Source organism: Bos taurus, chromosome 8 (genome assembly GCF_002263795.3).
Source record: "Bos taurus isolate L1 Dominette 01449 registration number 42190680 breed Hereford chromosome 8, ARS-UCD2.0, whole genome shotgun sequence".
Taxonomy (NCBI): Eukaryota; Metazoa; Chordata; class Mammalia; order Artiodactyla; family Bovidae; genus Bos; species Bos taurus.
Window position 1 is genome coordinate 70,397,329 of NC_037335.1, and position 22,321 is coordinate 70,419,649.

A 22,321-nucleotide genomic window follows, 5' to 3' on the forward strand; every position below is an offset into this window, starting at 1 on the left:
TGTCTCACTTATAATTCCTCACTTCTCCCCCACCCCAATGTATTTTAAAGCAAATCTGAGGCATCATACCATTTTATTCATGAATACTTTAGTATGAAGAAACATATTAATAAGCATAACTTCAGCAGCAATAAACACACTGGAAAAGAAAGAACAATCCTTCATATCGTCTAGTACCCAACATGTATTCCGATTTCTCTGACTTTATCAAACATGTCCAATAGTTATTTGCTTTATTTGAATCTGGATGTACAAAGGCCGATCTCTTGAATTTGGTTGGCATATCTTTTCTTACCTATAGTAGTTTTTCTCCTTCATGTTTTAGAGTTGGACACTATTCAGTGACTAAAAAAACAACGATTTATAATGTAATTTTCGTAATTTTCCTAAATATTTTTCTCTACATACATTTAGAACATATTGGAGCGTGCTTCAACTATCAAACATAATGTAGAAGATACAAGAGAAGAAAAGTCTATCCTGTTACTTACATGTTTGCTTACTGTTCTTTCTTCCTTCCTAGTGTTCCAAAATTCTTCCTTTCATTGTTACCTTTTTGTGCAGAGAACTTCTTTTAGCCATTCTTTCAGGCTAGGTCTCCTGGCAACAAATTCTCTTAATCTTCCTTCGTCTAAGAGTGTGTTGATATCTTCTTTATTCCTGAAGTATGTTTTCACTAGATATATGACTCTGGATTCATTGTTTTTTCTTTCAGCATTTGAAAAAATATCTTCGTTTTGTTTTCTGGTTTCTGGCAAGAAATCCACCGTCATTCAAATAATTTTCTCCCTTAGGTAAGGTAAGATTATTTTTCTGGCTGATTTTAAAAAGTCCTTTGTTTTAAGTTTTCAGATACTTAATAATGATGTGTCTTGGCTTAGATTTCTGTGGTTTTGTTCTGTTTTTTACTTTTTGAATCTGTTGGTTTATGTCTCTTTTCAAATCTGGGAAGTTTTCAGTTATCATTTCTCCAGGTACTTTTTCAGCTTTACCCTTTCTCCTATGTTTCTGGGACTCTGATGACACAAGTGTTCAATCTTCTTCCTATGGTTCCATATCCCTTGGTCTCTGTTCATTTTTGTGTTCAGTCTGTTTTCTCTCCTGTTGTTCAGGTTAGGTCTGTTGTCTTATCTTCTAGTTCACAGAGTCTTTCCTTTTCTTCTATTCTGCTACTGAGCTTTTGCTTTTGGTTACTGTAGCTTTCAATTCTAAACTTTCCTTTTGGTTCTTCTTTATATCTTCTGTGTCTTTGCTGACACTATTTTTTTTTTCCATTTTTTTCCCAAATGTGTTCATAGTTGCTTGTTGAAGTATTTCTATCATGGTTGCTCCAAAATCTCAGATAGTTTAACATTTCTGACATCTCAATGCAAATTTGAGTCTATTGACTGCCTTTTTTTCGTTGAGTTTGAGATCTTCTTAATTCTTGGTACCACAGATTATTTTTTAATTGAATCCTGGGCATCGTGGGCATTACGAGATTCTGAATTTTTTTTTAATATCTCTTAAATAATTAATCTTTGGCTATGCTACATCTTTGTTGCTGCACCTGGGCCGTATCTAGTGGCATTGAGTAGGGGCTACTACTCCTCACTGCGATTGTGTGGGCTTCTTATTGCAGTGGCTTCTCCTGTTGCAGAGCATGGGCTCTAGGTGCGAGCACCTCAGTAGTTGTGGCGTACGGGCTCAGTGGTTATGGCACATGGGCTTAGTTGCCCTGCCACATGTAGGATGTTCCCTGACCGGGGGTTAAACCCGTTTCCCCTGCCTTGGCAGACAGATTCTTAACCACTGAACCATCAGGGAAGTCCCCTGGATCTTTTTAACTTCTGTTTTACCTTTCTTTGCCAGCACTCCAGAATGGGGATGAGGGGCATTGCATTGTTACTGCCAGGTGAGGGTTAAGGTCCAGGTCTCCCATTTAGCCTCCTTTGATACTAAGATGTATGGTCCTCATCACTGCTGGGTGAAGGTGGGAGTCTGACTTCCCACAAGGCCTCCATGGATGCTTTCTTGGCTGGAATGGGTGGATGTGCTGCTGTTTCCCACGTGGCCTCCGCTGACACCATGGGGAGTGCGGTTTCCTCTTGATCTCCTGGTGGCAGTGAAAGTCCTACTGCTCACTAGGTGTCCTCCGATAGTACTCCAGTGGGGAGGGTGCCTTTTTACTGCTGGGTGGGCGTGGAAGTCATGTTCTCTGGTGGTCTCTACTGACACTGCAGGCAGGGCCCAGGGCTCCTTACTGCCTGAAGGGCATGAAAGTCCCAGCTCCCTACTTGACCTTCTTTCACATCATCTTGGTGGGAAGGTTGTGACACTTCATTACAACCTGGTCAGGGTGACAATCTGGGCTCCAACATGGCCTTAGCTGGTCTGAGTGGGAGTTGTGTTTGGCTTAGGTTGAGAAATTATTATCTCAGAGTGCTCTGCCTGGCTTGCCTGCACATTTGGCTAGAGAGAAAACATCCCCTTTCGTTAGGGTGAGTTTTGTTGTTGTTTTCGTGGGTCTGTTTTGTTCTGTGTCCATTGGTACTTCCGGGTTGCTGGCTTCTTCAAGCTCCAAGTCTAAAAATTTGAGACATAAAGAAAACCCAGATCTTTGTTGTTCCTTGGAACCAGAGACCCATAGCTGGTCTTCTTTCTTTCCTCCACCTTTTACGTTTGTTTTGTATATAATGTCTAGGGATTTTAATTGTATTTAGTGCAAGGAATTGGCAAAGTGTGTTTACTCCATTTTCCTGGAAGTCCTAATTTTCTTCTTACATACATCAAATGGATATTCCATCAGGCTATGTATGAAGCCAAACATTCGTATGTATGCTGTATCTAAACAACTCTTGTTGATCTTCAAATGTTGTGACTCCATTTCTCTCTAATATTATAATACTGCTTACTAACTTAGTCAAATGCTCTTATATCTGCCCACTTAAAATTTTAAGTTTCACCACCTAATGTATTAGGTTCTCTAATACACATGTTAAAACTATGTAAACAATACAAAGACTTTCAATAGCAAACATTAACTGGATATTCTTAAACTTCATCTTAAACATGGAGAGAACAGTTGGTTAGCTCATGCAAGCTGAGGTTAATACTGTCTCAGTTTGCTTAGAGTGAGGAGATGGGAAATTGGGACGTAGATTCCAGTGCTGCAGGTGACCCCAGTGGCAAGGGAAGGGGCGCTGGATTATAATTTAGGGTCACTATGGTAGTAGGGAACTCTAGATTCATCCCTTCAGATGGGGCTGCTTGCAACCCCATGTCACCTGCATCAATCCTTTCATCATCATTCAATCATACCTCTTGTTTCAGGTAAAGCTCTACAGTACACACCTAACATGCTTCTCTGGTTGATTGGATTCATCTAGTTTATTTAATGCCTGACTTCTGTGTCTGGTTATTGACCACAGTATCAACTCTAATGACATTCTTGCCGGGAGCCACCATGGGAGATCCCACCCATGACAAAGGTCATGCGGAGAGGACCTGACAGGCAAAGGCAGAACAGGACTCAGAGGGATTCCCTGGATATGCTCAAGCATCTACCCCGAAACTAAAATCTGTCTGTCTACTGTTTATTATATTATGCCTTTCACCAACTCTTCTGATATTTATAGGGGCCTATCCCCAACCACCTTTCTCTGAAGAAAATCAACTTAGGGCTCTAGTTACTAAGTCTCCTGGGCTTGAAAGGAGCATTTTTACTTTAACCCCTCTGTTACTATTTTAGCTTACTTGGCAGGTTTATCCACACTCTTGCAACTAACGCACATGATTGTTCACAACACCCCAAGCATAACCTTCGAGCAATAAAAAAGCTTTATTAGAATAATACTGCATTGTTGAGCCAATGTTTGCTGCCGAATTTCCTTGTCCTTTCCCAATGTGCGCCTGGGAGTGCATTAGCAAAAATAGTTGATATGCAAGAAAAACAAGCAATAGCCTTGGCATTAGCAACATAAAACCCTTGAGTTAGTAAGTTCTTTCTTTATTGTAACCCACTGCGCCTTTGCTCCATAAGAATGTAGCTCTGTTTCCTGAGGGGGACTGCAGACTGGAAAGATAGAGGGAAAGCAGGTTTTCTGGGTGACCAACCTTTATCAAGAAAGAGTTACAAAATGTTAGCAGGCCACAGGGCCAGAAGATGATGTGCACAACATAAGACCCATGTTTATGAAAAGCTATGCAGAACATGTCCTGGTTTTGATAAAGGTGAAACTGATGTAATGCTGAGCTGACTTTGTGTGACTCTGTATCTTTCACCTCTGGAAATGTGTAACTTAGGGTATAAAAGCTCCTTTTGAAAATAAAGCGACAGACCCGGCTGCATCAGAGCTTGGTCTCCCCGTGTCATTGTTTTTTTCCTTTTCTCTCCTTTTCTCTTTCTGTTCTTCTTTCAGGATGACTACTTGAAGCACAGGGGCTTTATTGGCTTTCTGTGTAAACCAAGGAAGATTTTGATAGGATAGATCTTCCCTTTTATTTATCCCTAATCGCCGATGCCATTCTCTTGAGGGAATCCCTGGATCCAACTGGGGCTGGACCCCGGTACATTCTAAAGATGGAAAATCTTAACCAGGTGATGTTCCGGAACATGGATGTGACAGGCTAGATCTGGATTAGAGCAAGTTCCAACTCTGCCTGTGGTAGCTGGTTCCTTGGCTAAACCTCAGGTTGAAAGTGAAAATGTTAGTTGCTTAGTCATGTCTGACTCTGTGACTCCATGTACCGTAGCCCACCAAGGTCCTCTCTCCATGAAATTTTCCAGGCAAGAATACTGGAGTGAGTTGCCATTCCCTTCTCCAGGGTATCTTCCTGACCCAGGGATTGAACCCAGGTCTCCTGCATTGCAGGTGGATTCTTTACCATCTGAGCCACCAGGTTATTCCTCTGAATAATCTCCAACTGAATGGGCCACTGTCAAGATTCAGTTTATGCCATTTTAATGGCAAACTTTGTGTAAATAGTAGTTATCTTCTTTTTCACAAGGTTTTGTGTCACATATTTTCAGCCTTGTTGACTCCATTTTTTGTTTCCTCTGTGATGAACATGATTGCCTCTTTCATATCTTTCTATGCCTCTGACAGTTCACACTCCTGACATTCTGTTGGTTTTTCCATCATGACATGAAAATCAGACTTTCTTTGATTTCCTTGAGAACGTGCAGTAGTTACTAACTGAAATGTCTTCTCTTTTTTTTCCAAGAGAACTTTCCACGTACTGTTATCCTCTTTTTTCTATGATGCTTTTTTAACTTTTTATTTTTGCTGTAGAAAATTTGCATACCCTGCTGCTTTTTGTTCTGTTTGTCTCTGACTGGGGACCATTCAGTGCTCATCTGGTATTTGTCCCCCAATCCTGTAGGTAGATGCACTTTGATTCCCTTCCCCATTTATTTTGGCATCTTTTGGTAACCTCCACTTGCAAGTGGAGGCCTTTGTGCTAATTCTTTTTTTTTTCTTTTCAGCTTCCAACTTATCTGAAGAGTGTGTAGTGGAAACTGCATTCACGGGCAGCTTCCTCTGAGAGCCTTGTTTGAGTCTCTCTGAATGTGTTGAAATCCTCTGTCACGGACCAGCTCTAAAGAGGTAGGGGTATAGCCTGTATCTTGGGGTTTTGGTTGGTTCCTTCACTGTGGGGGAGAGATGGCCACTTTATTGAGAAGGTTAGTCCTTTTTTTTATTTTTGGCTGTGTTGGGTTTTTGTTGCTGCGTGGGTTTTTCTGTAGTTGCGGAGAATGGTGCTTCTCTCTAGTTATAGCATCAAGACAAAAGCAAGCGCAAAGAGAACTCAAGGAGGTGAGTCATGGGCTTCTCATTCAGGAGCACGGGCTCTGGAGCACAGGCTCAGTAGCTGTGGTGCATGGGCATGGTTGCTCCATGGTATGTGGGATCTTCCAGGGTCAGGGATAGAACCCATGTCTCTGGCATTAGCAGGTGGATTCTTTACCACTGAGCCAACAGCGAACACTGAGCCTTTGCTTTCTAAGTTAGCAAGCATGTGTGCAAAGTGGGCATGCCTCCCAGCCTCACACTTCCCATCACGGAAGCCTGGTCGGATAAATGGGACCGTTGTGTGGCCCCTCAGTGTTCTCTCAGGCAGGTCTGATTCCACTTCAGTTAAGCCAGTGTGGAGTGTGGGTGGGGCTGGTGGAGTCAGAGTCCAAATGGGTGTCCCTGTTCTTCCTGCTGCATTTTTGCCCTCCACCCCCCAGGGAGTGGATGTCCCTCCAGGCCTGAGACTGGGGCAGGGGCAGGCCTTCAGAATCTCCTCTTAACAACCAGGCCCCCAAAGGATACTCATGACTCACCTCCTTGAGTTCTCTTTGCACTTGGTGTTGTATTTATTTTATATCCTTTTTATTCTTTAAAAAATTTTTTTATTTATTTTTCGTTACACTGGGTCTTCATTGCTGTGCACAGGTTTTTCTCTAGTTGTGTCAAGTGGGGCTACTGTTCGTTGCGGTCTGAGGGCAGTGGCTTGTCTTCCTGCCAAGCACAGGTTCTAGGGCACAGGTTTCAGAGTTGTGGCCCACTGGCTTAATTGCCCCAAGACATGTGAATCTTCCTGGACCAGAGATCAAAACTGTATCCCCTGCATTGGCAGGCAAATTCTTAACCCCTGGACAACCAGGGAAGTCCCGATTCTTTTTAGTCTTGAAAAACTATCTGGAAAGATAGTTTTTGTAAATATAATAATATCCCGATAGTTTTTGTAAATGTAATATATGAAAAGATATAATCCCACCATCTTTTAAAAGAAATATTCTGGGAAAAACTGCAAGAGAGCAAAATGCACCTTTGTTTTTCTTCATTGTCCTGTTCCCAGCTTCTCCCAGCCTGCCTTTTAAGGGTCAGCCTCCTTGTGACCTTTCTTGTATCCTACTGCAGGGCCCACTCAGACTGTCCCACCCCTGTACTAAAACCTGGGTTTTTAATAACTCAGGGCCCTGCTTGTTTCAGGATGATCAAAGGCTTACATTTCAGCACCTCCCAGGGAAGAGGAGGATTTCAGCCCTGGTCTCCTTGATTATAATAAGCCCATCTCATGGCTGTCTGATGACAAGAATTTCAAGCCCTATTTAAGGCGAGTGCTGGAGTTATTTTAGATGTAGCAAGTTCTGCAAATCACCATTCTAGTGGCTACCACGCCCTGTTATCCACAGGCTAGTACACCTTGTCAGTGACGCTGTGCTGTGAGTTGGACCTCTTTGCAGCTTCCATCGATAAGGGCCAAAGGGCGATGAGATTCTTGGTGTCCAGAAACTTCCTATGTATCCCTCTCTTATGTCCCTAGGGAGGGGATCAATGAACTGTAAAACCTGGTATCCCCATGACCTAGCATGTAGGAGCTACTCCAAACGATTTCCCGAATTTAATTGATCCGAGGAGACAGTGTAGGGTTTCCCAGGTGACTCAGTGGTAAAGAGTCCGCCTGCCAATGCAGGAGACTCAGAACACACGGGTTCGATCCCTGGGTGGGGAACATCCCTTCTCAAGTGACCTGTGGTCTCAGGGGCAAAATGAGTCAATAAAGAACACGCCTCTGCCGTTGGGGTGATGCCTCCCCCGGGCCGCGCGGTGGCGCTGCAGCTCCGCGAGGCCAGGGTGGTTCTGGGGCTCAGAGGCGCGCAGGCTTCTGGGGACCCTAGAGCTGCGGCGGCAACGCGCCGGGCGGCCGCGGTGAGTGCGGCGGGCGGACCTCGGGGCAGGTCGCTCCGATCGCTCGCGGTCAGCCTCGTGCTCCTCCGGGGCCTCTAGCTCGCGGGCCGGGAAGAATCGATCGCGCCCGCGGATCGGGCCCGAGGCAGCAGGGCGCGGACCTGGGGACGGCGAGAGCGACCGCATCGGGGGCCGGGTGACCCCTCCCTGCCCCACCACGGCCCTGCCGGGGACCCTGGGCACGACCCTTACCCTCCTCGGAGCCCGGCCCTTCTCTGATCGGAGGAGAGACCGTGTCCTCGGTCGTGGAAGGGGCCGGGTTCTGTGCTCTGATCGCGGCGGTGTCGCTTGCCCCGCAGGCTCTCCCACCTGTCACCCTGGCCCTTCTCTGCTTGGACGGCGTCTTCCTCTCCACAGCCGAGAATGACTTCGTGCAGCGCATCCAGGAGGAACTGGACCGCTTCCTGCTGCAGAAGGAGCTGTCAAAGTAAGCCGGAGTGAGGATGGCGCTCGCTCTGCCGCTGGGAAGAGCAGTGTTCGCCCCTAGCCTCCTTGCCCCTTTTTGTCCAATGGTGCATCTAAAGTAACTGGGCTCGCAACTGGCTCTAATCTTGGCCTTTAGGTCTAATAATCTGCTGTCAGGCCTCTCCCCGCTGCATCTTTCCTGGGTAACACCAAGCATCGCCCGAGATGGAAGAGCCCACCCCTGGAAGGAGGATGGGGCAAAGTAGTTCCCCGTCATACCCTCTATGGGCAGGTCCATTGCAGTCAGCCTGGGACCCCAGGGGGCAGAGCGAGCCTAGGTTCAAGCCACCGTTAAACCAGGAATGGACTCCGTGGGGGTCAGACCTGGGGGCTGCTCCTGGAGCTCCTGCTCTGCTCTCCTTCCCATCCCTCCCCAGGGTCCTCCTCTTTCCCCCACTCTCCAGTCGGCTCCGGTACCTGATCCACAGGACAGCAGAGAATTTTGACCTTTTGAGCAGCTTCTCTGTTGGAGAGGGCTGGAGGAGGAGGACGGTCATCTGTCACCTGGACATCAGGTATGTATCCTGCCGCCTGGGAGGCCCCTCGTTGGTTCTCCCCCGGGGGTGGTCTGGTGAGCTGGTCAGCTTCTGGGAGGGAATCAGGGCTGGGTGACCCCCTTTCTCCCCAGCCTCTGTTGCTTAGAGTCAGTGCTGCCTTCTGCTCAGTAGGGGAGTAGAGGTGCATTGTTGATGAAGTTCCTTTAGCAAAGTCAGCTTATGCACGTTGGGCCAAAAGAGAGAGGGCTGTTTAAACAGTGGGGATGTCCACCCAGCATTGCTCTCAGGGAGCTTGGGCCCTGCAGAGGCCATGGAACGTGAGAGCTCATCTAGCACTTCGCTCACCTGTCTCCATGTACATCTTGAAGGATTTTATCATAATGCCTATAATCCTAGCTTTCAAAGTTACATACTTTTCTCTTTTTTTGATCTGTTTTAAACTTTTTATTTTGTGTTGGGGTACAGCCAATTAACAATATTGTGATAGTTTCAGGTGAACAGCAAAGGGACTCAACCACACATAGACATGTATCCATTCTCCCCTAAACTCCCCTCCCATCTAGGCTAACACATAACATTGAGCAGAGTGCCGCATGCTATACAGTAGGTCCTTGTTGGTTATCCATTTAAAATATAGCAGTGTGCACATGTCCATTCCAAGCTTCCTAACTATCCCTTCCGCTCATCCCACTGTGTGTGTGTGTGTATGTGTGCTAAGTCCCTTCAGTCACGTCGGACTCTTTGTGACCCCATCTGATTATCAGCCATTCAAAAGAATGAAACAAGCCCTTTGCAGCAACACAGCTGGACTTAGAGATTGTCATCCATGTTACTGCAAATGGCATTGTTTCAGTGTTTTGAATGGCTGATAATGGGATGGGGTCGCAACGAGTGGGACGTGATCTGTCTGCAGTACAGGAGAATTGGGTTCGATCCTTGAGTCGGGAGGATCCCCTGGAGCAGGAAACGGCAACCCACTCCAGTAGTCTTGCCTGGAAAATCCCATGGACAGAGGAGCCTGGTGGGCCACAGTCCATGGGGTTGCAAAGAGTCAGTCACAGCTGAGCTACTAACACACACACATACAGACTGTCCTACAGAGTGAAGTAAGTCAGACAGAGAAGGAGAAATATCATATGATATCCCTTATATGTGGAATCTAAAAAGAAATGATACAAATGAACTTACTTACAAAACAGACTCACAGACTTAAAGTTACATACTTTTCTAATAACATAGTTTCTGAATGCTAGTTACTCACCGCACCCTGTAGCAAGTGGACTCAGCTGTCTCATAGTCGGTTTATAACACTAGAGGAAGAGTTGACCTCGATTTATAACACTAGAGGAAGAGTTGACCCTTTGTGCTTGTTCAGGGCATCCCCTCTGATGGCTCATTAAGTTATTTTCCAGGGTCACTGTGGCTTTGGTTTTTGCCTGAGACTGGCTCAAGAGCCTCAGGCCTGAATGGCAGATAACTCCAATAAACCATTCTCCTGGGGCTCAAGCACCCCTCTGATCAGTGCCTGCTCCTACTCCAGGTTACCCAGTTCAGACGGATTCTCTGGCCCCTGCCGCCCTCCTGCCTCCCACCCTAGCAAGTACCGAGGTCCTCGGAAGCCCACCGCAAGCCAGGGAGCGGCTGCTGGTCCCCCAGGGGTGAGGGCCGGCCGGTGGCATCGTGGACGCAAGCCGGACCAGGCCTTGTATGTGCCCCGGGTGCTGCGCCGGCAGGAAGAAGGAGTGCTGCCCGCTCCTGCAGAGCTCCAGGGAGATGCTCCAGCTGGCGGGCTCTCAGAAGAACCAGGAGATACTGGTGCTGGGAACCCCATTGCCGATCAGGAACTTCTCGTGTCGGTGACTCAGGCCACAGAGGACCAAAAAGGCCCTGGTCAAGGCTGTGAGAAAGAGTTGCTGCCAGACCCTTTGGCTGCTGAACCCTCAGAGTCTGAGAGCCACGCAGGGACCGGAGACAGGTCGGAGTCAGCCGCACAGCCGGAGCCCGGGCTGCAGCTGGACTTGGAGGAGGGAGATGAGACTGAGCTGGAGAGAAGCCTGGCAGCAGAGGAGGAAGTGGAAGAGGAAGAGGTGGAAGAGGAGGGACCAGGCAGCTGCCCCGAGGACGATTTCAGTGAACTGCTGCAGGAGGTGATGAGGCTCTTAAGCCCGGAAAAGGGAGGGTGGAAGTGAGGTGGGTGTAGTCAAGGGTGGATGGGGCAGAGGGTCAAGATATATGGGGGTGCGGGTGTTGAGTGATAGCAGTCCCTTAGAAGACCAGTACTCAGAGGGGAGGAGGCTCAGGATCTGGGGTCAGGGGTGTGGATTGGATCCCACCTCAACCAGGTTATTTGGCTTTTCTAAGTTTCAGTTTCTTCCTCTGAAAAAATAGCAGGTGCTAATACACACTTCCCAAGGGAACACCGTGCTTCAGAATGCACTACAGACACTGGTCATGAAAATTACTCTTCTGCCTGAAGCTTTGTCTTACAAATCTCTTGTCCTGGGAACCCTGTGTCTGCCCCTGAGCCTGGCTGCGGTGTCAGTTGGGAGGGCAGGCAGCCTGTATCGCTATTTTACAGATGAAGGACACCAGAAAGCCTTGCTCATCATCACTTCGTTAATGAGAAAAGGAAAGATCCTGGGCCTGCCTAGCTCCACCTCTTATTGACTGCAATTTGGGGCAGAATTACTTAATTCTTTGGCTTAGTTTACCCATCTGTAAAGTGGGCCTACAGACTAGAGTTTTGGGGATTCTGTGAAACACAAAGTGTGTTAGTGTCAGTCACCCAGCGGGGACTCCCTTAAAACATGTTCCTCCATCTCGTGGCCCAGTCTGCCATACTGCTATCTTTCCCAGACTCCTGTCTGGGTTCCTCACCTCTGTGTCAATGCAGAAGCCTGTGGGATTCTCAGCGTGGGGTTTTGAGAGCACTCCCTCGGAGTCTGGTGTATCCAAGCTCCCCTCACTAAAGGGTCTGATCTCTCGCAGATAACGAACAACCTGACCCAGAAGGAGATTCAGGTAGAGAAGATCCACGTGGACACATCATCCTTTGTAGATGAGCTGCCTGGAGAGAAGGATTTTGCGCACGTGGTGGAGATCTATGACTTTGAGCCGGTGCTCAAGACTGAGGACCTGCTGGCTACCTTCTCTGAGTTCCAGTGAGTGCTGGAGAGGCTTTGGGGTGGGGATGGAGGGTGGGGAGAGTGCTTTCTTTCTGGAGAGGAGCTAGGACAGGGCTTTGTGTTGGGGACGCTTGCCTGCTCCTCCTTCAGTGTCCAGAAAGAAAGGCAGAAAGTAGGTGTGGTTGCTCTGGGTGCCATGCTCCCGGGCAGTTCAGCTTGCTGGCTGTGACTGTGCGGAGGAGGATGACAGCTGAGTTTGTGGACAGCTTTTGGAGGCTCAAAACCTGGTCCTGCTGGCCCAGGCAGTGGACCTCCAGCCTGGCCCCCAGCATGCTCACATGCCAGCCATGACCCTGTGGGCCCACTGCCTCCCCCTGCTTCACGGCCAGCCGCCCAGTTGGAGAGTCAGCAGATGGAGGGCTACCTCCATAGAGGAGCTCTTTCCGGGATGAACGGGGCTTGAGTAGCTCTGGGGCAGAGTCTGCTGGAGAGGGGAGAAAAAGTGAAAAAAAGACTTCTCCCGTCTCCCCAGATTCCTTTGATCCAAATCCAGTCTTTTCTCCTTTCTTTTTTTTTCTCCATACTTGTTTTCTTTTCTCCAGTCCCCCTTCTAGGGCTGGGCCAGACCGGGGCCATTGGAGGCTTCCTCATCCACAGAGGAGCCCCAGGCCCCAAGACTGCTTTGGTCTCCCACAGGCCCCAGACTCAGGAGTGCTTTCCCAAGTGGCAGGAAGAAAGTCAGGACAGTTTCATTGACATGCTTGTAGTATCAAGTCCTGTCCTCACCATGAAGCCCTTTGTCTCCAGCCTCAAGCCCTACGCCCTTGGCCTGGGGGGACCACGTCTGTGAGGGGCCCTCTTCACCCTTGGCCTTGTGCTCTACAAGCTTGCAGTCCTGACTTCCTCAGTTCTAGGAGTCAGGGGCCCACCAGATCTCAGAGGTGGGGCATGTCTTTCTGAAGTTGTCGTATGGTCTTCAGGGCAAGTCTGCCCCCGATGGTCATCTCCTTCCTAGAGGAGATGAACTTGTCTTGGGCTTGGTGTATTTGAGGACTGGAGCGGGGAGGGTCTTCCTGCAGCAGGAGGGGTTTTCCGCATTCACTCTCCTCGTCACTCTGTCTCGTCCCTGGCACAGAGAGAAGGGGTTCAAGATCCAGTGGGTGGACGACACGCATGCACTCGGCGTCTTCCCCTGCCCAGCTTCAGGTAAGGCAGTGCGTGGTGGCCTGGCTCCTCCTCTTACTGCTGTTGGGAAGGGAGGGAGCCTCGTTTCCTGGGGTGAGGATCCCCCAGGTCAGGGTGCAGGCTGCCCTAAGCTGATGGACTGGCAGGGAAGTTCCCAGCCACCTAATCGGAAAGTCCAAGGGGGCGGAGTGGGCACTGGGCCAGGAAGCTCACACCTCTTCATCCTTGCGTCTTGAGTTCAGAGGTTTCAGATTCGGGTGGCCTCCACATCCTAAATGAAAGCATGTGAAGGTGCCATTTTTACAGATCAAAAACATTCAAATACTGGTGGGCCTTTCCTGGTAGTCGAGTGGTTAAGACTCCAGGCTTTAATGCACAGGGCATGGGTTCAATCCCTGGTCAGAGAAATAAGATCCCACATGCCATGCGGCACAGCCAGAAAAAAAAAAAAAAGCATTCAAGTACTGGCAGGTTCTTATGGTTTGAGCAGATGTGTTCTCATTCCATTTAGATTAGAGCCTCAGGAGATAGGTGAGATGACTCCATTTTACAGATGGAGAGACTGAGTTCCCCGATGTCAGTGTCCGATCAAGGTTATGAAGCCTCTAGTCAGTCGTCAAGGCCGGGGAGGCCAGCTAGTCTCCTGGCTGTCATTCCGGTGCTGCTCCTCCCTCTCAGCATTTTCCTGCACTGCCCCTGACACACCGCTGCACAGTTGGTGTATATTTATAAAGAGTCAGTCCCCGGCCCCCCTTGACTGGGCTTCGCACAACCACGGGCTCTGAACACAGAGTGGGGAGTGACCATGGCTGGTGTGGGCCCAGTCTTCAGGAGAGCCTAAACTTTTAGGGATGGGGGACAGTGTCTGGGCAGCAAGAGGCCTGGGGCCAGGTGGGGGCTTCAGCCCCAGAGAGGGAGCCACTGAAAGGTGGGGGCTGGGGGAGGCCCTCCTGGTCCATGGAAGGGATTAGCATTGGGCTTGGCATGTCCACGGCTGCCTTCTGGGCTCTGTCAAGCTGGCCAGGAGCCAGGGGCAGGCCTCGGGCTTTGGAAGGCTGGGGCCTGCCTCTCCTGATGTCAGAACCACAGGCTCACCATGTGGCTCCCGCCCCCCGCCCCACCCCCCAGGGCAGGAGGGTAGAAGTTGGGGCATGGGCCCTCCATCTGAGAGCATGGCAGCCCTGTGCAGGCCTGCGAGCTCCAGGGGAGAGCGAGCTGATGGGGCAGTCCTGTCCCTGAGGTTTGGATGGGTGGTTTGGATGGGTGTCAGAAGCGGCTGCCTGGGCTTTGGGGTGACATGTGTGTTCCTGGGTCCTGAGGAGGCCTCAGCAGGAAACGCGGATGGCTCCAGACCTGCTTTCTTTCCTTAGCTGCCGAGGCCCTGACCAGGGATTTCTCCACACTGAAGATCCGGCCCCTGACGCAGGGAGCCAGGCAGTCCAAGCTGAAGGCCCTGCAGAGGCCAAGTAAGGGAGGCGGTGGTCTGGGTGGGAGGGCGGCTCGAGTGTGGATCTACCCTCTGATTTACTTCCCTCTAAAGTTCTCTGCTTTCTGGCCCCTGGGCTGCAGTGACCCATGGGGTGGTCCTCGCCCACCCCAGGGGTCCTTTCAGGAGAGCTGTCTGCCAGCTGCCCTGTCCCAGGCTTGCCCTCCATTGACACCTCTTGGGAGTCTGGTTTGGGATGCAGAGGCAAAGATGTGTCCAGCCGGGGAAGCCATGCTTTGCTGTAAGGTATACAGAGCTTGGCCTTGGGTGTGACCCTGACACTGGCACTCCCTTAAATCGGCCTTGAGCAGGTCACTGGATGTATGTGAGTCGGTCCCTTTCTCTGAGATAAGCGTTGGAGTGAATGAGAGAGCCTGGCGGACGTGCCCCCGCAGTGGTGAGAGGCACACAGAAGGTACCACGTAAATGATGGCTCCTCCCCTTTACTGTCCTCCTTCCAGGGAGCACAAGGGGGCTTTTAGGGGCCGGTTTCCCATGGCTGCAGAGCAGTGGCTGGCTGGCAGAACTGGCCTAGAGAAGCCTGCTGAGGCCATCCACATTCTTGTGGATTACATGGTCTTTGTCCCAGACTTCTTAGGGACGATAAACATCCTGGCTGTTGATCCAAGAGCTCCAGATGTCCCTTCCTGGTCTGCTTGCCCTCTCAAAGGGCCCCTGCAAGGCAGGGAGGTGGACAGGATTAACGCCACCCCTGCCCCCGACAGAAGGAGAAACAGGGAGGGCGGGGAAAGATGGCAGGGTAAGTCAGGACCCCACGTGGGGCCAGGAGCCCTCGGTGGCCCCTCTCACCAGCATCAGGCCACAGAGGGTGCAGCCAGGCCTCAGGGGTGGGCTCTAACTGCCTCCGACGCTGCTGTGTCACCCAAGGAGAGGCCACAGCCTTGAATTCAAGTCCCCATCCCATGGGGCTTTCCTTTCAGAGCTTCTGCATCTCGCGAAGGAGAGACCACAGACAAATACAGCCGTGGCCCGGAGGCTGGTGGCCCGGGCCCTGGGGCTCCAACACAGAAAGAAGGAGCGGCCTGCAATGGAGCCTCCTGCCGTTCTGAGGCCCTGAGAGGCCCAGCCCGCCTGGATCGAGCTCCCCAACCCAGCTCGGGCCCCAACACCACAAGCCTTTACACACACCGGAGCAACCCTGAGCCATCCTTGGAGCATCGCTATGAGGCGTGGTGGGCTTTAGTTTGGTCTAGTTTCTGAAGCTGAGTAAAAAATAAAAATTGAAGAATTGTAACATGATTGTTTCAAAATGTAATGGTCCGCAGTGGAACACTAGGGGGCGCTGTTTGCCTCCCATTGGAGACCTAGGGCTGCTGATGAAGAAGCTGGTTGCTTTAGGTGACTGACCTCAAACCAGCTGGGCCTCCAAGGCATTTTTGAACAGAGCCTGCTGTTTGTGGGTGTAGGTTGCACCTGTTGTGTGACGTATGCCCAGTCTCCCCCAGAGCAACTCTGGGCTATTGGCCATGCTGAGACACCCCCTGCCTCTGCTGTGTACTGCCGTATTACCAGTGGTGTGGGTTACAGGGGTCCCTGCATAAATAAACACGAACTCGCCTCGAGGTGAAATCTGAAATGCCCTCTGAGTTCCCTCCCCTTGCAGGAATGGGTGGGAGGGCAGCTTTGTGGGGACAGGGTCCCAGTACACTGGTCTTTCTGGTTTGAGTGGAGCTGGTGACGATCCTGGCCCTCTGAGGTCATCATGGACCCCATGGCCCAGGTTTGCTGGGCCACAGCCCACTGTGACACAGAGGGAGCCCCGGGCCTGGCTGGATTGGGGTTCACTCTCACTGTGCCCTGGGGACTTGGGGTCAACCCTCACTACACCTCGGGGAAGAGCGTGGGGCCCTGATCTCCTTCATCGTCCCTCCCCCAGAGACCAGCCCAGGCGCTGCCCTTTGGGGAAATTTCCTGAGGCTGAAGGCTGGATGTCCTATCTGATCCTCACGCAACCATGGTGCCCCTAACACATTTCCCTAAAAGACAAGAGCGGAAGAAAGCCTGAGGCCCGTGTTTCTGTGGATTCTCCTGATCTCCTTAGAGTGCTGCTCTCGCCAGCAGCTGCTCCTCCTCTGTGGTGTGAACTGAAGGAGGCCCCTGTGATGGTTCAGTGGTAAAGAACTTGCCTGCAGTGCAGGAGACGCAGGTTTGATCCCTGGGTCAGGAAGATCTCCTGGAAAAGGAAATGGCAACCCACTCCAGTATTCTTGCCTGGGAAATCCCATGGACAGAGGAGCCTGGTGGGCTACAGTCCATGGCATCGTGAAAGAGTCACACACAACTTAGCGACTAAACACCAACCTGTAGCCAATGCCAGACAGGAGGTGTCTGGAACCCACGTCCCTACAAGAGAGAACCTGTAAGGGTGTGCAGCTCTCTGGCTGTGACTGGGGAAAGGAGCCCTGTGGCTTAGGGGCTGCACGCAGAGGCCCAAATGAAACACACCTGCAGGTCATAAATCTTTTATTCGTAGTTTCAAGTATGTGTAAGTGTCCGTGATGACACATGGCGATCGGTGAGCGTCCTCCTCACCCAGAACCCTGGTTCTAGCACCGTTGAATCAATTACCCACAGAATTAGAAGGACAGACAGAGGCGTCACTTACACAGGTGGGCTGCTTTTTCTTTTGAGCTGTACGTTCAAAGGCCCAGATACCCGATATGAAATGCCACTAAATTACTTTGTGTTTCAAAGTCTGTGAAAATAGAATATAATTATAGTATCTTGAAAAATAGGAGGACACAGGGGTGTAGGTGTCTGGGGGCAAGAGAAGCACCATCTCTGAGCTCACTGGATCAGAAGACAGGTGGCAGCATTACTTATATGTGTGAATAGAATAAACAGAGTAGAGGCAGGTCATTTAATTGGAAGAGAAGTCTAGATATTCAAGTTGGCTGGAAACAACCTAAGAGGAGGAGAAGTGGGATCCAGCCTGGCCTCCTTGGGCTGCTAACCCACGTTGCCAACATGTAACTTGAGAAGAAAATGGCCCCATGTTATCTGTGGTGAGCCGGGCAGGTGATGAGGCTTGGAGTGGACCACGCCTTGGACGGGACAAGCAGCTGACCACCTGTGTGCCCGTGGTCCCAGCCAGGATGGCTCTTAGTTGGCGCTGGTCCCCACCGCCCCGTGGACGAGCCCCAGCCCCGGAGGCTGTCCCAGGCTGCAGGTGTCAGGAACATGCCTTCCTCGCCTTCCTCCTGAGCTTGGCCGAGGGCTGCAGGGGGTCGAGATGGGCAGGGCCGGGCTGGATGAGGGGGAGCAGGGTGATATCCGGTCAGACTGCAGTTCTTGGGGGAGATGCCCGTGGCCTGAAGGCAGGAGATGACCATGTTGCCACTTTACCGCTTGGAGACCTGGTTATTTATGAGTCCACTGAAGTGCTCAAACTTTTTTTCCGTCTCTTCACTGAAGGAACCACCTGGGGAAACGGGCATCAGAGAGACAATGTTGGGCAAACCAGATGCACAGGTCTCCCCCCGCAGAGCTGGAGCCACCCCATCCTCCCCAGGCGGCCTGCAGGGCCACCTGTGTGTGATGCCAGCAGGGCAGTGACAGGTGCTGGCCATCTGTAGGGCCAGGCTCACGTCAGCTGCCCTGGCAGAGTCGGCTGAAGGAGTGACTTAATCTAATGCCGTTAGTTTTCGCCTCCACCGAGAGCAAGGCCATCACCTTGCCAGTGGAGGAGAAAGCCCAGCCTCCCCTTTCGGAATCCAGGTTGTATAATGCAGGGAAATGCTTCTTCACTGGTGGCCAGAAGCCACGGGGGCGGCTAGAGCTCGACAGGAAAATGACACACAGAGCCCACAAATTGCCGACGCCCACATTTTTGCTGTCTCACGCATAATGAGGTGGTGGCCTCAGCTTCGCCAGCCCTTAAATAGCTTTGGGGTCTGTGCTGGGCCGGCCCATTTCTGTCCCATTCTCTTGCCTCAGCCAAAGCTGGCCGTGAAAACTCCGTCTTCATCCAGGCCTATGTGTTCACCATATCCTTCCCGTGTGTGGAAACGTGAGACTGGCCCCCCTCCCCAAGGTCTTTACCCAACTTAGGAAGGCGCTCTGTTTCCTGGAGAAAGTGGGGCAGCTCCCGCCTGTCTCCTGGAGGTGGGTTGAGGAGTGGGAGGACCTGGCTGGCCTGAGGAGGGGCAGCCCTGGGGGCACAGTGCTCCCCAGCAGGCCCCGAGGCCTTACCTATGTGACAATTGTACATCCAGATGCGGTGGCCATCATACCGGGTCCTGCACTTCATGATGTTGTTGGTGTAGTCAGACTCCGCCACCTCGTAGTTGGGATTGATGACAACCTGGGGGAGAGTCAGTTCAGAGGGGATCCTGCCTCGGCTACCCTTCATCATAGGCCCGGCTGCGATGCTGAGACCAGGCCTGCCTCCAGAGCCGGGCTGAGCTCACGAGACAGAGCAAAGCATGGCCGGTGTTGTGTTCTCAGAGCAGAGGGGAGGGTGTAGGACTGGTCAGAGGTGAGGCCAGGGAGGCAGAGGGGAGACCTGGAGGAGACCTCCATGCACCTCACACACACACCCACATACTCCTATCAAGAGTGAGCCTTCAGAGGTGGGCAAGGGATAGTTACTGAGTTTGGGATGGACATGTATACACTTAAAATGGATAACCAACAAGGACCTATTGTACAGCACAGGGAACTCTGCTCAATGGTATGTGGCAGCCTGGCTGGGAGGGCGGTTTGCGGGTGAATGGATACATGTATATGTTTGGTTGTGTCCCTTCGCTGTTCAGCTGAAACTATCACAACACTGTTTGCTAATTGGCTATACTCCAGTACAAGGAGGGCAGGACAACCCACTCTAGTATTCTTGCCTGGAGAATCCCCGTGGTCACAGGAGCCTAGCGGGCTACAGTCCGTGGGGTCGCAAAGAGTCAGACACGACTGAGCAACTAACCACAGCACATACCCCAGTACAGAATAAAAAGCTTTTTTTTTTTTTTTAAAAAGACTGTTAATCACTCAGTCATGTCCGACTCTTTGTGACCCCATGGATTGAAGCCCACCAGGTTCCTCTGTCCATGGGATTCTCCAGGCAAAAATACTGGAGTAGGGAGCCATTTCCTTTCCAAGGGGATTTTCCCAACCCGGGCATGCCTTCAAAAAGGGGTTACCCTCTCCTGGTGCCAGAGAGGTTTGAGGTTAGTAGAGAAGCAGGAGCTGAGGCCCGGGGTGGCCATGAAACAGCTGCTAAAAGAGCCAGAAGGGAGCCAGGGAGTGGGACTTGCTGGGAGGGCATGGGGACCAGGACTGGATGCTGTGGGGAGTCAGAGGGGGGCTGCCCTGGGTGCTGCAGATGACACTGCTCCTGGCAGCACGGCATTAGACACAGCCCTTCTGTTCTCTGGGTCCGGGTTTGCTCTAGGGGGTCCCCAGGCCCTTTCTACTCACCAGGGCAGGTTTCCCCCTTGTACCCCCTGCCTCTGCATCATCCCAGGTAAGAGGGTGGCACCCAGAGGAGCAGGAGCAGGAGGGACCACTCTTTTGAGGGGGCTTCTGGGATTGGTCAGTCCTAAAGGAGATCAATCAGTCAGTCCTAAAGGAGATCAGTCAGTCAGTCCTAAAGGAGATCAAACCAGTCAGTCCTAAAGGAGATCAACCCTGAATATTCATTGGAAGGACTGATGCTGAAGTTGAAGCTCCAATACTTTGGCCACCTGACTCAAAGGGCTGACTCATTAGAAAAGATCTTGAAGGTAGGAGGAGAAGGGGATGACAGAGGATGAGATGGTTGGATGGCATCACCAAATCAATGGACATGAACTTGGGCAAACTCCAGGAGATAGTGAGGCACTGGGAGGCCTGGCATGCTACAGTTCATTGGGTCGCAAAGGGTTGGACACAACTTAGCAACTGAACAACAAAAACACCTGGGAGCAGACAGAAAAGGGATATTTAGTGGTGAGGAGCCCAGAGGAGGAACTGAAGGAATGGGAAAGTGAGGAGACAGAAGCTGGGCCTGGGGCTGTGGGCGAAAGTGCAGAGGACAGAGATGAGGCTTTCCCCGAGGGTCCTGCCACATCTGAAGGGCTGAGACCCCAAGGAGGCAAGGGGGACAGGGCCACCCATGGTCAGTATGATGGGGGAGGGACAGCCTGCTCGTTAAGGTGCATTCTATAGGCTTGGGGCCTTCAGGACCTCTTCCTCCAGGACTGAGAGTCAGACCATAAAGAGGATAGAAGGCTGAGAATTGATGCCTTTGAACTGTGGTACTGGAGAAGACTCTTGAGAGTCCCTTGGACAGCAAGGGGATAAAACCAGTCAGTCCTAAAGGAAATCAACCCTGAATATTCATTCGAAGGACTGATGCTGAAGCTGAAGCTCCAATACCTTGGCCACCAGATGCAAAGAACCAACTCACTGGAAAAGCCCCTGATGCTGGGAAAGATTGAGGACAGGAGAAAGGGATGACAGAGGATGAGATGGTTGGATGGCATCACCAACTCAATGGACATTAGTTTGAGCAAACTCTGGGAGATAGTGAAGGACAGGGAAGCCTGGTGTGCTGCAGTCCATGGGGTCAGAGAGTCGGACATGACTTAGTGACTAAACAGTAACAAGAGTCACCCTTTAGCAAGCTGGCTGGGCCTGCCAGAGCTACTACGGGAAACAGGTCAGTGGGGGCTCCAGCCCTGAGTCCTAGCCCGTGCAGACCATTCTGGGGGCTCTAGGTTATGCCCCATGGTGACCGTCTCTCTAGGTAAGGCTGGAAAATGTCCTGCTCTGGGGTGGCCTTACTTTGATGTTTTCTGCCTGACAACCTTAGTTGTGCCATGTACCAGCCCATGCATGGCTCATAGCCCAGGACAGACAAACCCCCTGCACCAAGACCCAGGCAGCCTTTGCTCACAGATAGTCACGCCCAGCATGGGTCCCTGCAGGGTGACCGGGAGGGCAGTGGGGACTATTAGGGCCCATTTGACCCACTCGGGTGCAAGGGTGAGAGCTGAAATGAATGGTTTCCACAATCCCATCAGACTCATATGTAGGGTCCTCAGTCTCTTGGGGATCTGTGGGCAGTGGCTTTAGTTCCTTAGACGAGACCTGCTGTGGTTTACAACAGCCAACATGTGGAAGCAACCTAAGAGTCCATCAACAGATGAAGGGGTAAAGATATGATGTGTATATATGTATACACACAATGGAATGCTCAGCCAGAAAAAAAAATGAAATTTTGCCATTTGCAATAACACAGATGGACTTGAGGGTATTATGCTTAGTGGAATAAGTCAGAGAAAGAAAAATACTGCATATTATCACGTATATATGCAATCTAAAAAACACAACAAACTAGTGAATGTAACAAAAAAAACGAGAGTTTGAGTGAATTCCGGGAGATGGTGATGAACAGGGAGGCCTGGCGTGCTGTGATCCATAGGGTCGCAAAGAGTCGGACACGACTGAGCGACCGAACTGAACTGAACTGAACAAAAAAGAAGCAGACTCACAGATATAGAGCGTAAGCTAGTGGTCACCAGTGGGGAGAGGCAAGACAGGCGTACAAACTTCTGTGTATGAAATAAACTGTGAGGATATACTACTGCAAGCACAGAGAATTAAGCCAATGTTTTCTAATAACTATCAATGGGGTACAATCTAGAAAACTTTTGAATTGCTATGTTGGACACCTGAAACTAATACTGTAAATCAATTATACCTCAATTTTTAAAAAACTTAAGAAAAACACACAAACAAAATAAAGTGACAGTGGCAGCTTTGTGTTGAAAAACAAAAAAGATCTGCTGTGGGTCCAGGCAATGGTGGGAATTAGGGATCTACTAACCCTGGAACCTTGCCTCT

General features: G+C 50.7%; 2 protein-coding genes across 3 annotated transcripts in view; one reads left to right on the plus strand and one right to left on the minus strand.

The window, feature by feature from the left end:
* Window positions 1–7,544: 7,544 nt before the first annotated feature.
* Window positions 7,545–15,734, plus strand: R3HCC1 (R3H domain and coiled-coil containing 1). Of its 2 annotated transcripts, none has more exons than XM_002689780.6 (8): window positions 7,545–7,682; window positions 8,021–8,148; window positions 8,564–8,701; window positions 10,224–10,830; window positions 11,672–11,844; window positions 12,944–13,014; window positions 14,364–14,459; window positions 15,421–15,734. In XM_002689780.6, the coding sequence occupies exons 1-8, from the start codon at window positions 7,560–7,562 to the stop codon at window positions 15,555–15,557; spliced, it is 1,473 nt and encodes a 490-aa protein (XP_002689826.2). In that variant the 5' UTR covers window positions 7,545–7,559; the 3' UTR covers window positions 15,558–15,734. The 2 variants fall into 2 exon arrangements, with proteins under 2 accessions (XP_002689826.2, XP_015328082.1); XM_015472596.3 differs by having other exon boundaries at window positions 8,591–8,701.
* A 1,212-nt stretch (window positions 15,735–16,946) lies between these two features.
* Window positions 16,947–22,321, minus strand: part of LOXL2 (lysyl oxidase like 2) — a 113,146-nt gene continuing 107,771 nt past the window's right edge. The window contains 2 exon segments of the mRNA NM_001099053.1: window positions 16,947–17,921; window positions 18,692–18,803. Of these exon segments, the coding sequence (NP_001092523.1) occupies window positions 17,842–17,921; window positions 18,692–18,803 (192 nt within the window). The 3' untranslated portion in view covers window positions 16,947–17,841.

Coding starts and splice junctions, on each gene's coding strand:
- R3HCC1 (XM_002689780.6), top strand. CDS start 7,560: ATGCCTCCCCCGGGCCGCGCGGTGGCGCTGCAGCTCCGCGAGGCCAGG. Junction 8,149..8,563: donor CTGCAGAAGGAGCTGTCAAA/GTAAGCCGGAGT, acceptor ATCCCTCCCCAG/GGTCCTCCTCTTTCCCCCAC. Junction 11,845..12,943: donor GCTACCTTCTCTGAGTTCCA/GTGAGTGCTGGA, acceptor TCCCTGGCACAG/AGAGAAGGGGTTCAAGATCC.